The 16,960-nt window shown below is 36.8% G+C and overlaps 1 protein-coding gene across 2 annotated transcripts in view; it reads right to left on the bottom strand.

Annotated features, from left to right (window-relative positions):
* The window catches only part of TECPR2 (tectonin beta-propeller repeat containing 2), a 140,516-nt gene that overhangs the window by 100,587 nt on the left and 22,969 nt on the right, over positions 1 to 16,960 (bottom strand). For both annotated transcript variants that reach the window (XM_069103739.1, XM_069103738.1), the window contains exons 2-7: positions 12,360 to 12,640; positions 10,199 to 10,327; positions 9,178 to 9,309; positions 6,921 to 7,078; positions 3,945 to 4,257; positions 2,283 to 2,415 (exon numbers count right to left, since the gene is read on the bottom strand). In XM_069103739.1, the coding sequence (XP_068959840.1) occupies positions 2,283 to 2,415; positions 3,945 to 4,257; positions 6,921 to 7,078; positions 9,178 to 9,309; positions 10,199 to 10,327; positions 12,360 to 12,578 (1,084 nt within the window). In that variant the 5' untranslated portion in view covers positions 12,579 to 12,640. The remainder of the gene's footprint in view (positions 1 to 2,282; positions 2,416 to 3,944; positions 4,258 to 6,920; positions 7,079 to 9,177; positions 9,310 to 10,198; positions 10,328 to 12,359; positions 12,641 to 16,960) is intronic.

Raw genomic sequence — 16,960 nt, 5'->3', positions numbered from 1 at the left:
TTTTTCAGAGCACTGGACTTGGAGTCAGTGGACCAGGAATGAAATTCCAACTCTGCTACTTACGACCCGTGTGACCTTGGGCAAGTCACTTGACTTCTCTGGGCCTCAGTTTCTTCATCTGTAAAATGAGGGGATTGGACTAGATGATTTCTTAAGGTCCTTTCCAGCTCTAACCCTATAATCCTATGACCCTAGGAGAGACAGAAGAATAAGCTTACTGAGAAGGATTGTAGATAATGGGGAAGGATATAGGAAGGGCATGCACTGGGAAAAGCCTCTACAGGTTAAAAAAGTACCAAAATATAACAAGGGGGGAGGATATTGGACTTTACAGCATTCTTACCTTCTCAAAGATGATTTCTGTGGTCAAATAAAAGATACAACAATATATTCACAGCATCAAAGAGTTCCAGAGTTGGAGGAAAAAGGACCTTAAAATCTAACATCTAGTTCACTTTTTCACTAAGAAATTTCAGTACCAGGGATCTGTTCTCAGCCTTGTGCCACTTAACATTTTAGTCAATGACAAAATTTTCCAGATGATACACAAAGCACAGAATGAATTACTAACATACTACATAACTGAGTGGAGATACAAATAGATCTTGACAGGACAGAACATTAGGCTGACTGTAATCAGATAAAATTTAACATGGATTTAATGTAAAATCTTATATTTGGGTTCAAAAATTGATTTCAAGAGTACAATACAGGAAAGGCATGGCTAGATTGTAGTGCATTTGAAAGAGATCAGAGAGTATTATACACTCATTGTGGATCAACAGGTAAACAGTATCCAAAAAAGCTAATGAGATTTTTGACCACATTAAAAGAGGCATAGCAGGGGCTGCTAGGTGGTGCAGTGAATAGAGCACCAGCCCTGGAGTAAGGAGGACCTGAGTTCAAATCCAGCCTCCGACACTTAACACTTACTAGCTGTGTGATCTTGGGCAAGTCACTTAACCCCAATTGCCCTGCCTTCCCCCCTTCAAAAAGAAAAAAAAAAAAGAGGCATAGCTTTTCCAGGAATAAGGAGGTAAGAGTTCTGTCATTTTCCACTCTTGTTGGACCACATGTGGAGCACCACATCAGTTCAGAGTGATACAATTTAGGAAGGACATTTATAAGTTGGAAAATGTCCAAAGTAAGGCAACCAAAATGATGAAAAGCCCTCATTCCATGCCATATGAGGAATCAATGAAGGAAATGAGAACATGTAGCCCAGTGAAGAGAAAATGTGGATGAGACATCATAATGTAGGAGGGATAAGACTTGCTGTTTAGCTTTAGAGGTTAGGACTAAGTTGCAAATAGGCAAATTTATGCTTGATATAAGGAAAAAAAAAACTTTTCCAACAATTAAAACTATCCAAGAAATCTATCTAAAGAGGAATGGATTGCCTCTGGAGGTAGTGGATTCAACATTCAGCCAACAAGCATTTATTAAGTGCCTACTATATGTTGGGCACTATGGATACCGGGTATGGTACTGGGGATATAAAGACAAAACCAAAAACAGTCCCTGTTGTCAATTAACTTTCATTCTATTGGTAGGAAACATTTATTTATTTCTGTTTCTGAATCCAGACCTGTGACTCTGGTATTGAAACTCCATTGATCTAGAATAGCAACTCACCTTTAACCAACCATTTTCTGGTTGTGGGTTTTTTTAGTTACCTGGGGGTGCTGAAAGGATAAGTGCTGTGCCCTCATTTACCTAACTATCAAGTGACAGAGGTCAGGAGGTGTACAAAAGTCAAGAGCTGGGAGTCAGAATGTCACATGAAAACTGTGAGGTTCTTTCTCACTGAGTGGCTGGGGAGGGTGGTCTTCATGCAAAGGCTGGTTTATCATTTGTCCATTATGTTACAATAGAGATTCTTTTTTGGTTATGAGTTGGATTAAATAATCTCTGAGATCCCTTCCAACTCCGATATTCTGTGATTACCCAACAATACAAAGTCAGTCAGTGACAGAATTAGATAGAACCTGGATACTCTGCTTTCAAGTCTGGAATTCTTTCCTATATTCTAAACTTTTTTTCTAGGTCCAAAGATAACTTCTAAGCCCCAGATTTTGTTTAAGCATGAATACAGAATATCCCTGAAAGCAGTAAAAGAGTACACTGAACAAAAGTGAGAATTTTTTTTTTAAATCCCTTCAAGTTGATAGCAGATAAAAGATTTTAAACATGCAAAATAAGAATATTTCTATCTTATAATTCCCAATATAATTCATGATTTAACATAATAAACACCATTGCATTTTCCAAAAAATACAAACCTATTGATCCAAGTCCTTCAGGCCTGCTTGAAATTCTTATAATGTTCCTATCCCCCTTTAAGAGGAATATTTCATTTTCAGTACAGGATACAGATACAATATCACCTGAAACTTCCAAACCAGCAATTGTAGCCTGTCAAAAAATATAAGACCGGACCATACTTTAAAGCAAATAGCATCTCTCAGTATCCCATGTAAACAAGCAATAATAATACTTTACTGTGACAAATTATTTGCTGAATGACTTCTAAGTAGCTGTATGCATTTGGGAAGCACACTCCACCTCAGTGATGTCATGTGCTCATCCATAAATGACAGGGGCAGACCAGATAACTGCTAAGATTCCCTCTGATCATGATGTTCTATGGAAAGCACTTGGAAATCATGCCAGGAAAGTAGCTAAAACATCAATACCCTGACCAGTCAGACCCCATTGCTGGCATATATTCAAAGGTGGAAAAAAAAAATTGATGATCTCAGCCAAGATAGAGTTTACTGTGCATCTATTCAAATAAAATACACATAAATCATTTTTCTTTTTCTTTCTCAGGCAGAATTGAGGGGGTAGGGTAAAGCGTAAAGAGCCTCAAGGGGCTTAAGTATGAGGACAGCAGTTGTAGTACCAATATCCAGGCTCTGCTTCCCCTCCCCTCCCCAAAAAAGAAGGAAAATGAAGGACTGTTAGAGAGATGAAATCACAAACTAGGGAGAACTCGAGGTAGAGAAAAACATAATTTCAATTCAATTCAATTAATAAAGCAAATTTTCAATAGTAAGTGCTGTTTTTAGAGCTATGAATCAATATAACTACATTTTTTGACCACTGAGATCCCTAGTACATGCTAGCATATATCCCAAAAAGGTCAAAGACAGAAAGGTAGCATCTCCACCAAAATGTTTATAATAATAGCACACTGTGTCATAGCAAAGAACCAGAAAGAAAATGGATGCCTATTTATTGGGAAATGGCTAAAGAAATTGTGGTGCATTAATGTGATCAATTATTACTTCATTGTAATAAAAGATGAATATGAAGAATTCAGAGAAACAAGGGAAGACTCATGTGAACTGATGCACAGTGAAGTAAGTACCAGGAAAATAATTATACAAAAAGACTATAATGTAAAAAGAAAGAATAAAATGTGAAGGAAAAGCTATGAAATTTTAATGATCAAGCACTTGTCTCCCAAAAGTGGATATGAGAATGTCTCTTTCTTCCTTTGTTGCAGAAGTGGGGGAGTATGGGTGTGGAACACTGCATATACCATTGAAATATGTTATTAGTTCTACTGAACTACTTTTCTTTCTTTTTTTTAGTCTTTATTATAAGAGATGCCTGTCTAGATAGGGTAGAGTAGAAGGTGGAAGTAGAAAGTAGTAAATTAAGGTGATATAAAAATTTTAAATATCAACAAAATTAGTTTTTCAAAGTTTCAAAACCATGAAATAAAAGTTATAAATACAAAAATGAGGAAAGCATTCCAAAATTTTCCATACCAAGTAAAAGGTAAGAGGAGGTATAGCAAAATAGCAAACACTACAAAATAGCAAACACTATATAAATGATATATAAATATCATTAAAGGAGAAATAAGACAGAATAAAAGTCTACATACTAACAATCTTTCAACTTAAACACCCACACACAGTGCCTTTACCTACCTGATTTATAGTGTCCAATAAATAAATACTATATTCATTCCAGCTCAGTACCCAGCCATCTTGAAAGAAGCATGACACAAGCCCTAGGTGTTTCTCTGAAAACGTGCAACTTCCCTTGTCAGCTGGTTCAAGTCGAGGATATAGTTCAAAGGGTTTTACTCCTCCAGCAAATACATCTTTTAAGATAAATGTAGCTTGAACTGTTCCGTGGACATCAGACTTCCATAATCTTAGCCCAGGCCTTGAAGCATATAACATGAGGTCACTTTGCTTGCACAACCCAGGAATAAAACAAGCTCCAAACTTCCCTGTGCTAAAATTAAAGTGGAAAAAAAAGGAAAGAAACCATAAAAGCAAAATTCATTTGGGATTACCACCATTATACAGTTTTATCAAGCTAGGATTTGGTCAGTCTAAACTGAGGATTATTTTTTCCCTTAACCACCTGTTTTATGCTCATCTTTTCCCTCTGTTCTCTATGAGGAAGATGTCAAAAAACATTTACCTATTAAAAGCCTTCAATCTAACCTCTTTCAAGTCTCATATAAAACAATTCTAGGCCTAATGCTCAAAGTGGAGGTGTTGTCCTTTCATGTCTTCAAAGTTTATCAATATCAGGACTACTGTGAAACACAGAATTAACGTGTTGGCAAGGTGACCAGTCTGTTTCAGTATTCATTCAGAAGTTCCCCATTAATGTTATTGGGATATAGTGAAAAGAGAACTGGGCTTGGAGTAAAAAATCTAGCTAGGTTCGAGTCGTGGATCTGTACCTACTTGACTGGCCAAATCATCTAACCTCGCTGAGCCTTGGTTTTCTCAATTATGAAATAAGGATACTTGCCTTACTTGTGTATGTGTGTGTGTATGAACGTATTCATGTTACCTATGCAGCAACAGCATCACCAGAATCACCCTACAGCTGCAAGCTATAGAGCAGTCTTTAGTTCCTCTCTTTCTCCCCCTTACCTTCCACTAAGTCCTACTGACTGTTCTTCTATCTATAATACATCCATGATAACACTAATTAATTTCAGAGAATCAGAAAGATAGAAAATACTTTGGATGCAATTCCTGAGTCCCAGGATTTAGATCTAAAAGAGACTTTAGAGATCACCTATTCCAACCTCTTAATTTCACAGACAAGGAAAACTACAGCATGTACAAGATCAGTGACTTGTTCAAGAACACACCAGTATTAAGTAACAGAGACAGGATTTGAACCCAGGTCTTCTGAATCTATACACAGTGCTCTTTCTATTAAAATATTCATAGTTCACAAATGAGGAAAACTACTCAAGGAAGGGAAGGTATGTTTCCAGGGAAGTCACTTTTCCACAGTGTCAGTGATAAGACAGGGAACAGAATCCAGGTCCTTGACTCTTAGTTCACTGTGTTTTCACCTGTACTACACAGTTTTTCTCCCCTCAGTCCTAATTTTATACCAGGCCCTAGTCAAGTCACAGCTGAATTAATATGCCTACATTCAGTTCCTTGAGCTTTACAAATCTTGTTCACTTGTCCACTACTCACATTCACTTTACACAATAAAATGCTTAGCCCTCAATGTCGCGCTGTCCTTGGGGTTCAAGCCATATATTCGAAAGATGAAATCACTTAGGCTCTCCTTTTTTATCTCAGCAGTCTCAATGATTTGTCAGGCTCTTTGCTAATTAAATCTCATTACAAGTTTTATATAAAACTCTGCTCTAAAATGAAGATCATCAGAACAAACTTTTAGTGAATTGACACTGAAGTGCTTTAAATGACAAAACTCCAATTCAACACCACGTTTAATCATTGAGCTCAAAGAAAGAAATACTTCAAATGATAAAAACATAAGGACAGCTTTGTAACTAATCTTTTATGAATGTTATAGAAGGGGTTCTTATTCAGATATGAGTTGGACTAAATGACCTCTGAGTCCTTTCCAATTCTCAAATTGTGTGTGCCTGTGACTATTACAGAGGGATTCCCACACTACACAGGAGGCATGGCAGAGCACGAAAATCACATGAACGAGAATCAGGACACCTGAGGCTCAAAGTTGATCATCCTCTTCAACAGCAGGAAAGGACAGGCAACTCATTTTATCTCTCCAGACATCAGTTTTATCATCTATTAAACGGGGATGACAATAATTGCAATACCTACAGCACAGGGGCTTTATGAGGAAAGCCCTTTGAAAACTTTAAAGTATTATGTAAATGTGAGCTAGTATTAACTAGTAATTTAAACTATATGATTTAAAATGATGGAATAGAAGTGTATCTATAAACTCTGATGGTGAGAGTGTAGGCATCTCTTAGGCCAACACTGGTCTATGACAGTCTCTTAGAAGGAAAGAAGCCGGGGCGGCAAGGTGGCACAGTGAGTAAGAGCACCGGCCCTAGAGTTGGGAGGACCCGGGATCAGTTCCGGCCTCAGATACTTAACACCCACACACACAAAAAAATAAACTGGCCGTGTAACCTTGGGCAAGTTACTTAACCCCAACTGCTTTAAAAAAAGGAAAGAAGCCCCACCTCCCCAGGTAATAAATGTAGACTATACAGCATCTTAGGCTTCCTAAAGCTGATGAAGGAAAATCAGACAAATACACACAAGAAATTTTTAAAAAGACATAATCCAGGAAATTACATGATTGGAAAAGGAGGTAGATAGGCTAGTGAAATATGGAAGTCAGTGGATAAGCTTAACAGTTCAATAATTACAATGGGCCTCCTGAAATGCTGAAAGTTCTAGGGGAAGGCCTTCAGGACACTAGGAAGATATTCTAGAAGGGTTTCAAGAGCAAATGGATAAGATTCACATAGGATGAGGAGTAGATAGCTCATACGTAGAGGCAGACAATGGATTATTCCACTGACGAAATCAAAAATATACTGAAGTATTTGAAGTATACTTCAAAAGATCAAAGTAAGGACAAAATTCTGACCCAACTGGGGTGCTCGAATTAAGGCATATATGTCTTACTTTTTTCTTGGTTGGGTTCCAACTTGCTTGACTGATTTCTCTTCAGTGTAAAAAAGCAGACTTCTCTGTAAGGTAGAGACCAGAAGAACTTTCTGGCTATAATCTAGTTGCACAATTGAAGATGGTTCTTCTAATACCAAGCTGGAGTTGCAGACTCCCTTAGGAAAGAAAGTAATAAATACACCATCAATTTTGAAATAAAACATTCTAACTTTGATAATTATCCCTCTTGAAAACAAAACATGTCTGTTAATTCAGAAATTTAATATTTGAGTTCATTTACACCTTGAACCTCTGTAATGGGAATGTAAATTTTTAAGATCTTCCCTGCCCCTAGGCTAAAGTGCACCTGGAGCCTGGGGTGGGAGGCTTGTTTTTCAGTAGATACTTTTTGATTGGCCAGTGGGTCCAGAAGGTTGTTACATTCTCTGAGCCAGGAGAAGGCTATATAAACCCTGATTTGAGGCTTTGTTTTGGGGCTCACTTTGAGAAGTGTTCTGTGATTTGATCAGATGAGACTCTGGGAAGCCTTTGAAAAACCCAAATGTTGATTTGGAATGGATGTAATGGTTGGACAGTTTGGAAATCTGTCTACTTGATCTGTTTCTCTGTCTTGATAATTCTGTCCATATACTCTGAAGTTCGGGGTGCTGACCTTTTTTCCTCTGAACTAGGTAAACGATACATATCTGACTGATTAAAGTAAGCTTGTTAACCCATTTTGAGTTGCTTTCCTTTATCAAAGCAGATCCAAGAACCCGTGTTGGCAGCCACCCTGGGGGACACTGGGGTGCTTGCTGCTACAACCTCATGCTTCAATACTTTAAACCCTATGGCATCCCATTCAAGATAACTCTTTTGAAAATTCCTTGCTGGTGATACCATGGATAAATTTAATTTTTACCTCACAGTACTTTTCTTTCAAATTCAAAGGGAAACTGCTAGGTAATATACTACTATTAGCGCATTTACAGCTGAAAAAATTAAGGATGAAAGGTGGAAGTAATTTTCCTAGAGTCACTCAGCTACTAAGTATTAGAGCCCAGGTGTCCAGTGTTCTTTCTACGAAGTTATAATGAGACTATAGCTTCACATTTGTTCCACGGAATGCTTTCCGCCCCACTGTACTTATATAATAAGTTCAGAACCTCCATTCATCTCAAAGTGACCACTACAAATGAACTGGAGTTGTGTGATATTAGCACTACACCTCAAAAAGAGTTGAACTAAAATTGCAATAATTTACTTTTATGTAGCACTTTAAATTTGCAAAGCACTTTCACTATTATTGTCTTATTTGATCTTCACAATCAGTTAGCATCTACTATGTTTATGCACCATGTATGTCCCTAGCTACATGATGGAAAAGTATTATGAGGGAGAGCACAGCATTACGAAAGGCTTGCAATAGGAAGGTCTGAGCTCATACTTCTACCACCTATTTTAGCTGTAGGTTCTTGGATGAGTCATTTCATCTCTGATCCTCGATTTCCTCATCTATAAAACTGAAACAATAATTGCTTCACGGGGTTGTTATAGCCAAAAGAAAGCATTGTGTAAAACGTAGAGTGCTATAAAGAAATGCCCAGCTGCTCTTGTGGCTGTGAGGGTGGGACTAGGAATAGTTCTTTCAGCACCCTCCCATGCTACCCCAGCACCCTGCTCCTGCTCCTCCAATTCCCACACTGGAGTGGGGCAGAGTCCACTAACAAGGTTTGAATAAGGTCACTTCAACTTTCCCTGAAACCTTTGACACTTGCCTACAATTATGTCTTAGGGAGTGTTTCCTCTCATTTCAAGGAACCTTCCCAATATAGTGGATCCATAGGAAGAGCCATAAATGTTCCATCAGAGATGTAGGCCACTTTCTCACTGACAGAACATGGGTTTTATAAAACATCTGAAGAGATTTTGCAATAAATTGTTATAGAAAAAAAATTGAGATTAAAAGGGGATCATTCTTTTTTTTTCAAATGCTTTATTAACTTCTGATTTACATCATTCATTTCTGCCAGATTTTGAGTTACAAATTTTCTCCCCATTTTTCCCCTAGCCACTCCCCCCCCCCCAAATAGCAGTCCCACAGTACATCCCCTCCTCCAATTTGCTCTCTGCCATATTTTCTCCCATACCCAAAAGGGGATCATTCTTAAGTATACTTAGCTGACTGGCTAAAAATAAAAACATTTATTTTGAGTTTGGGGTTTAAGGTTTTACAAAAACATAACCAACATTTATAATCTTTAAAAATATGTACCTGGTCAAGATCCAAAGAAGAAAAGACAATTTTCCCTCTGTCATCTCCAGAGAATAACTTCATGCCATTGGGACTCCAAGCCAAAGCAGTAATGCTATTTTTGTGAATACCAGCTACATCAAATCTCCGAAGCTATGAATAAATGTCAGTAAAGTACATTAAAAAAAGGAAGATGACTGAGGTTATAAAGCCTGAGACATGAATGTGCAAAAATCATTCATGTGTAGACAGGAAGAAAGAAGTAAAGGGTAAAACTTATTTCTCTTCCACCCCTTGTTTCTGGCATATAAATCAACAACCTTCATCTACTTATTCATAGCTCCTATCACCAACCCACATTCAGTTCCCAAACAAGTGGGGGAGAACCAGTCTCCACATCTCTAAAATGATGCTACTAATGGAATTTGTGCTTAAAAACACTAGAATCAGAATGTCGATTTACACAGGTATAATTTTCATCAAGTATTTCATTTCTGAATAAAATGTGTACAAGAAGGGGAGGCTAGGTGGCGCAGTGAGTAGAGCACCGGCCTTGGAGTCAGGATGACCTGAGTTCAAATCCGGCCTCAGACACTTAACACAAAAACTAGCTGTGTGACCTTGGGCAAGTCACTTAACCTCAACTGCCCTCCAAAAAGCAAAAAAAAAAAAAAAAAATTTTAACACACCCAGTTTGGGTGGCTAGGTGGCGCAGTGAGTAAAGTGCTGCCCCGGAGTCAGGAGGATCCGAGTTCGGTTCCTGCCCCAGACACTTAACACCCACACACACACACACACAAAAACTAGCTGTGTAACCTTGGGCAAGTTACTTAACCCAATTGCCCTCCAAAAGGCAAAAAAAAAAATTGTGTACAAGAAAACTTCAAGGTATTTTGCATAAGCACTTTAAAGTTACTAATTATTAAATTGTTCCGAATATGTATTTCCCAGATGATAAAGCATTAAAAATAAATTCATTAATTTAAAATCCATCAGGAATTTGCCAAAGTGTGTAAAATATTCTACAAATTTTAGCACTTACCTGTTTATTTCTACCAGGCAATGAAGACACAAGCTGAAAGACTGCAACCCTCCCTGAGGCTGTGCCAGCCGCCACAAGATCATCAAAGCAGCTTAAGAGTTTAACAACTGTTATAGATTCAGTTTTCCCCTAATGAAGTAAAACAAACCTGTCAAACTAGGGAAACTGCACTCATCTTAACTATTTCAAAACTTTGAAACTGAGCATTTTAAAACATTTTTAAAAAGCATTAAAAAGTAAGCAAAGATTACCAACATAGCAGCAGGCTTCACTTTGATGCGGTTTATATTAGTTTAATTAAGAAAAGATTTAATAAGCACTTTATAAATATTAGAGCCTCATTTCTTCCTCACAACAGCCTTACGCAGTAGGTGCTATTATTATCTCCATTTACGTACAGTTAAGGAAACTGAGGCTGGTGGTGGTGAAGTAATTTGCCCAGAATCAAACAGCTAATAATTGTCCAGTCTTCTTGACTCGGAGTCTAACATTCTAACCACTATATCGCCTAGATGACCCTGAAGCCAGAAGGGATCTTAAAGATTGTCTATTGTCTAGCATAGCCCTTTCACTTTGCAGATAAAAAACCAACTCATATTTCCCATCTCTGTTACAGTTTACATATGTATGTACAATATGCATGTGTATATATATATATCTATATATACACATACATACACATCTATAATATATATGGCATATATATGCCATTTTTATTATCAGTAAGCAGCATGAGAACAAGAGTTCTATTTATTATTCTATTTATTTCCTCTTTTGTCCAGTGTGATATTTTGCATACAACAGAAACATAATAAATCTTTGCTCAACTCCTAGTGAGCAAGACAATATCTTTTTTTATATACACATATACTTAGCACTTAGGTCATATAGTAAGTACTTTAAAATACTTGATTGATTATTATATTTCTATATGGGGAGCAAACTGATGGAAATGTGGCAGAGAGACATCGTGACCAAGAAAAAAAAGAAACTAAATGTTTATTGAAATGAAATTAATTTAAGAGTTAAGAAACTTGAATTCAAATTCTGCCTCTGTCAATTACTTACTATATGACTCTAAGCAACCAAGTCATTTAACCTGAACTGTGCTTTTTAAAGCATTTTGTAAAACATACAGCATTGTGTAAAGGTGAGCTATTATTATCAGTCTCAACTATTTCTCATTGAAAATTCAAAATTTTACCTTTTTCTGTCTACAGAACACAAATTTCTGTGATTTTTCTGTGTTATTTACCCCTCCCCCCAAAGCAATAGAAAAGGGGACAGGGAGAGAAAATAGATTCATGCTAATTTAAAATTTTTTAATTAAAAAAAAAAAAAGATTTCCTGTCATTCTCTACTGAAAGACACAAAATATTTGCATTTTTAAAAAAATTATTTATCCTCATAAATGACAGACCTGACTTTGAGATCTGGAAGGCATCCCAAAGAGCTCTATTCTCATTTCACAAATGAGACAACAGGAATATAGAAAGAGGAAATGATTTTACCAAGGGCAGAGAATAAGCTAATAACAAAATTGGCATTAAAACTTATATTTCCTGACTTCCAACTTAGGAGTCTTTTCACACCCTATTTTTTTTTTTTACAGTTTCTAGAAATGCATTCCTATTCATAGTCTTGCTTCAAAAAAGTAATCAGAAAACCACTTTCACAAATAGCTTCTTTTAAAATGTGGAAAAAATGTTTAGGGTTTTTTTTGGGGGGAGAGGGGAGAAAAAATTTTTGACCTCTGGCTAGCTTTTCTGTCTTGTTTGGCAGGCAGGCAATTTTTCTGTTACAAGCTGACAAAACTGAATAAATGTAGCAGTGGTTTCTGTAGCATAGACATAAATAGCCCATCTTGGTAGGCCAAAGATTCATCTTCACTCTGAACTGCCAACATTACCAAATATTTAATAACTCAGAAATCTTTTGAAAGACTATTAAAAACACTTAGATAGAAGATGAAGATAAAATAAGCCACCAAACCTGATTCCAGTATTTACCCTTTTATGACATGTGCCTCTCGCCATTTTCTACAAAGCAGGATCTACCTTTAAGATATTCAGATAGATTGACTGATACTCAAATCCGGGTCTTTCCCCACTAAGCCACATGATTTTATTTAATGCAGCCCTGTGCTGAAGAACAAACTTACCTCAAAATTGTATTTTTTCATCTGATTTAACTGTCTGCAGTAAAGATAGAGCATCCCAATGCTACTGCCCACGGCAATGTAGTCCTCATTGGTGTCAAGTGCTGTGAGGTAAACCACAAGAGAGCGGAAGCCCTTTTGGATCTTGGCTGGGATGGCATTGAGGAGATAGTATAAGGGGCAAAACTCTTTAAACGTCACTGACTCAGTCCCAGAGGCCATGGTGAAGATTAATGACAACGATCTTCAGACAAGAAAATGTTTATTTTGATGTCCAAGGAGCCCTGGAAAAATAAACAGAAAAAAAATGCTAGAAATTTTTCCTAATGGAACACCAAAAATTACAATGAAAATCATAATTAAAACTCCCATTTATGAAGCATTTTACAGTAATAAAACATTGCTTCATTTCAACCCCTCACCAATCCTGAAATAAACGGTGGTACAAATGTTACAGATGATGAGAGTGACAGTTGGCTCAATGCCAAATAACTAATGCAGCAAAAAATATGCACTCAAAATCAATCATTCTGTTTCCAAGTCTAATACATTTAGGTGAGTAGAAAACGTCTGGTTAAGAAAACAAACTGCACAATTTAAATAATACTAATATAAAAGTACTTTACATTGTTATTACAAAGGTACAGTTAGAGGTCATTCAAAGGGACTGCATAATCATAGATTTGGACCTGGGGGAAACCTTATAGTTCATTGAGTCCAACCCCCTCTTTTTATGATGAAGAAGTTGATGTTCTCTGTACAAACCCCACCCCCCCAAACTGGCAATTCAGCCTTTACCTGAAAAGCATCTGAAGAAGGGAACCCATTACCTTGCAAAGCAGTCCATTTCTCTTTTTGACAGTTCTAAACTGTTCGTAAGCTCATCTTTATATTAAGCTGAAATCTTCCCTTCTGCAACTTCTACCTAATTCTGATCTCAGAGATTAACATGTAAAAGGTATTCTAAAAATCTTAAAGGGCTATAAAAATATAAACTATTATAATTGGGAGGGTGGGGGATGTCTGGACCCTGGGATTTGATCAGTGCGGGCAGTTCCCAGGAATGAAATTTTAAGTACACATATGAGCAACTGTTCTGTTTAGTCCCAAGTGTTAGGGAATTGTAACATTATCTTACAAAATAGAAAGCAATGGAAGGTAAAATCAATTTAAAGAAACCTTACAAAGCTTTTGTTTTGTAATATAATATGCTAAAACCCGTCCATCATTCTTCTTAATAAGCTTTATAAATGAATTTACAATCTAACTCAGTATTGCTTTTGACAGCCAGTTAACTCTGATGCTTGGTGACTAAAAGTACTTTTTAGGTTTTTTTACACTAGCCAAACTCCTAGATAGATTATAGTTTGTGTCAATGTCATTTCTGATATTCTTTCCCATTTTTTTTTGCTTTTTTTTTGGAGGGCAATTGGGGTTAAATGACTTGCCCAAGGTCACATGGCTAGTGTGTCAAGTGTCTGAAGATGAATTTGAACTCAGGTTCTCCAGACTCCAGGGCTGGTGCACTATTTATTCACTGCACCATCTAGCCGCCCCTTCTTTCCCATTTTTTATTTTCTAGTCAAAAATCAAGCTGCTTCAATTATATAGCATGTCTTTTTTTGTATATAATTTTTTCTTTCTTTTTCAATTAATTTGAATCTTAACTCATTAATAAGCTTATGAACTGATTACATACAACTTACTCAGGGGAAATTACAACATCAGCAACAAGTCTTTTTCTGTCAAAATATAATCTTACTTCATTCTTTATGGTATTATTCAGTTCTCACCATCTAGTAAATTTTGGGGAAGACAGTAACAGGAGTTGTACAAGAAGGGCAGAAAAGGATGGGTTGCAATATGCACACTGGAGGGATCTCCCTAATTAATGAGATCTCATTTCCATGTAAGCATTTAAGTATAATAAAAAAATTTTTTTAATGAACTAATAAACATGTACAACAAACACCACAGAACCAATAATCAAATCATTTACATCCTGCTCAGATTGGAAAAAATAAATAAATATTTTAACAAAGTAAAATTCAATTTCACTAATTATTTCTTAGGTATCAAATAGGTGCATACTAGGCCTAAGGATACAGAGATTAATGACTCAAGAGGAGAGAGTATGGCTAGTGACTTTGCCAAGCCCTGCCTCATTTAAATCCAATTCACTTGCAGTTCATGACATCACCTTCATGATGTCATGGTCCTCTTCAAGAACAAAGGACAAACAACAGTCTCTGAGTAGTAGTAGCAGCCACCCCTTTAGGGGCCCAAATGGCCAGTTTCAGTCAAGCAATGCAGCTTCTTGCTTCTTCCTTCCTTCTTTTTTTCCTTCCTTCCTTCCCTCTTCCCCTCCTTTTCTCTTTTTTTCCTCCCTCCTCTCCTTCTGTCCACACATAGGGAATCATACCCTTACCTGCAAGTGTTAGGCCCAAAGGAATATAAATTTTGATAACTGAAACATCCCAAGATATCTTGGAGTTTAGGAGCTAGATTTCTTTTTAAGGACCAAGCCTTAAACCCAAATCACTCTGGCTCTGATTGACTGGCCAACAATAGGGCTCAGTCCATGCCTCACTTGGTCCTTGTTTGGGTTAAGGCTCAGAGTGACTATAAATAGCAACAGTTTTTCTTTGGGCCAGAAACCCTGAGGGTCTTCCCCTCCCAGACTGATTTTATTCTATTTTTTGAATAGGTAAAAAACGGCCATTCTCTACCTCATTTTTATCTAACCTTAATCACTAAATGGGTGTTACCTCAGACAAACTGAGACCTGGGAAAGACCTTAACTTAAAAATGTCAAGGTCTCCTACTGCATCAAGGGCCATCTCCTGTCAGCCTGATATATATTTTGTCACTGGACCCAGATGTCTCTGGAGGAGAGTGAGGAGGAGAGTGACTTCAAATAGCCTAAAAAAAAAATCCTATTCACTTGCAACTCAAGACATCACCTTCCTGAAATCATGGTCCTCTTCAAGAACAAGGACAAAGAACAACAAACAAAGATTTTTAAAAATCTGACTTTAAGGAGATTAGATTATACTTGGAGGGAGGAAGATGGGAGAGGAAGAGAAAAATAAATCAACAACAAAAGATTCTCAAAAAGTGTGCTGAAAAATGTTGGATGTTACGTTACCAAAGATAAAAGAAAATTTATAATTTTGTTTAATATAAACTTTACTTACCTACATATGTAGAATGTAAACATAGTACTTGCAAAATAAACAAAAACTGACTATTATGCATATACTAATATCAAGACATCAGATCTTATACTCATAAAAAACTTAAAAATAATTTTGCTCTTAATTCCAAGGAAAAGGTATACAGTCTCTTGACTTTCCCATAGTGCAACACACTAAAACATTCAATGCACCATAATTCCTCAAGACATTGACTAATAAGTATATAAATAAATGCAAGAAAATCTGAGGAAGCATGAAGAGGAAGAGGTAAGCTTCAAGGATAAAAAACCTGATTGTAAATTTGGGCAAATGGAAGGATGACAGTACCTCCAAGACTAATAGGAAAGGGGTGGCCAGGTAGCACAGTGAGTAAGAGCACTGGCCCCAGAGTCAAGATGACCTGGGATAGAATCTGATACTTAGCACCACACCCAGAAATAACTGGCCATGTAACCTTGAGCAAGCTACTTAACCCCAATTTCTTTAAAAAAAAAAAAAAAAAGTAACAGGAAAGACTACATTAGGGTAGTAGTTGGAAGAAAACATGTCCTATTTTTTATATATAGTCTTTTAGATGACAACTATACCTCTGGGGGAAATGTCCAATAGGTAATTATTACCAACTAGAGTTTATTTCTATAGTACTTTGAACTCTATAGAGTTCTGAACAGAGATTAAGATGGATTTGGAGGACCTTTGCTCTATGACTTTGTTGAATGACTATCACTCACTATCTTTGTGACCTTAAGTCACAATCTCTCTGGACCTCAGTTTCCTCATTAATTAATCAATAAGCATTTATTTACTATGTACATGTTAGGTGCTAAGGATACAAAGTCAAAAATAAAGCTTTTGCCCTCAAGGAGTTCAAGGAAAAAATATGTACATATAAGTATACACAAACTTTATTCAAAATAAATAAATACAAGGCAATTTTAAGGAAGTAGGTGTTAAGAACTAAGGGGAATCAAATAAGGCTTTAATGTAGGAGGAGGTATTTGAGATGAGCTTGAAAAATACTAGGGATTATAAAAGGCAGTGATGAGGAGGGACTGCATCTATGCATAGTCACAAAAAAAGGAGATAAATCATGTGACAAACAGCAAGGAAGTCAGTTTGCCTGGACCATCAAATGTGTGAAGGGGAGTAATGTAATCCTGAAAAGACAGGTTAAAAACAGGTTATGAAGGGTTTTAAATGCAAACAGAAGAGGAAGACACTGCAATTGGTAGAACTGGATTATGACATGGATGGATCTGTATTTTAGGAATATACTTTTTTTTTTTTAAAGCAATCGGGGTTAAGTAACTTGTTCAAGGTTACACAGCCAGTTATTTCTGGGTGTGGTGCTAAGTATCAGAGCCTGGATTTGATACCCAGGTCATCCTGACACTGGAGCTGGTGCTC

Source organism: Petaurus breviceps, unplaced genomic scaffold (genome assembly GCF_028583685.1).
Source record: "Petaurus breviceps papuanus isolate PSGF00001 unplaced genomic scaffold, PetGlider_PUasm1.0 64, whole genome shotgun sequence".
Classification (NCBI taxonomy): Eukaryota; Metazoa; Chordata; class Mammalia; order Diprotodontia; family Petauridae; genus Petaurus; species Petaurus breviceps.
Note: the sequence above shows the minus strand (reverse complement) of the source record. Positions and strands in the feature narration are given on the sequence as shown.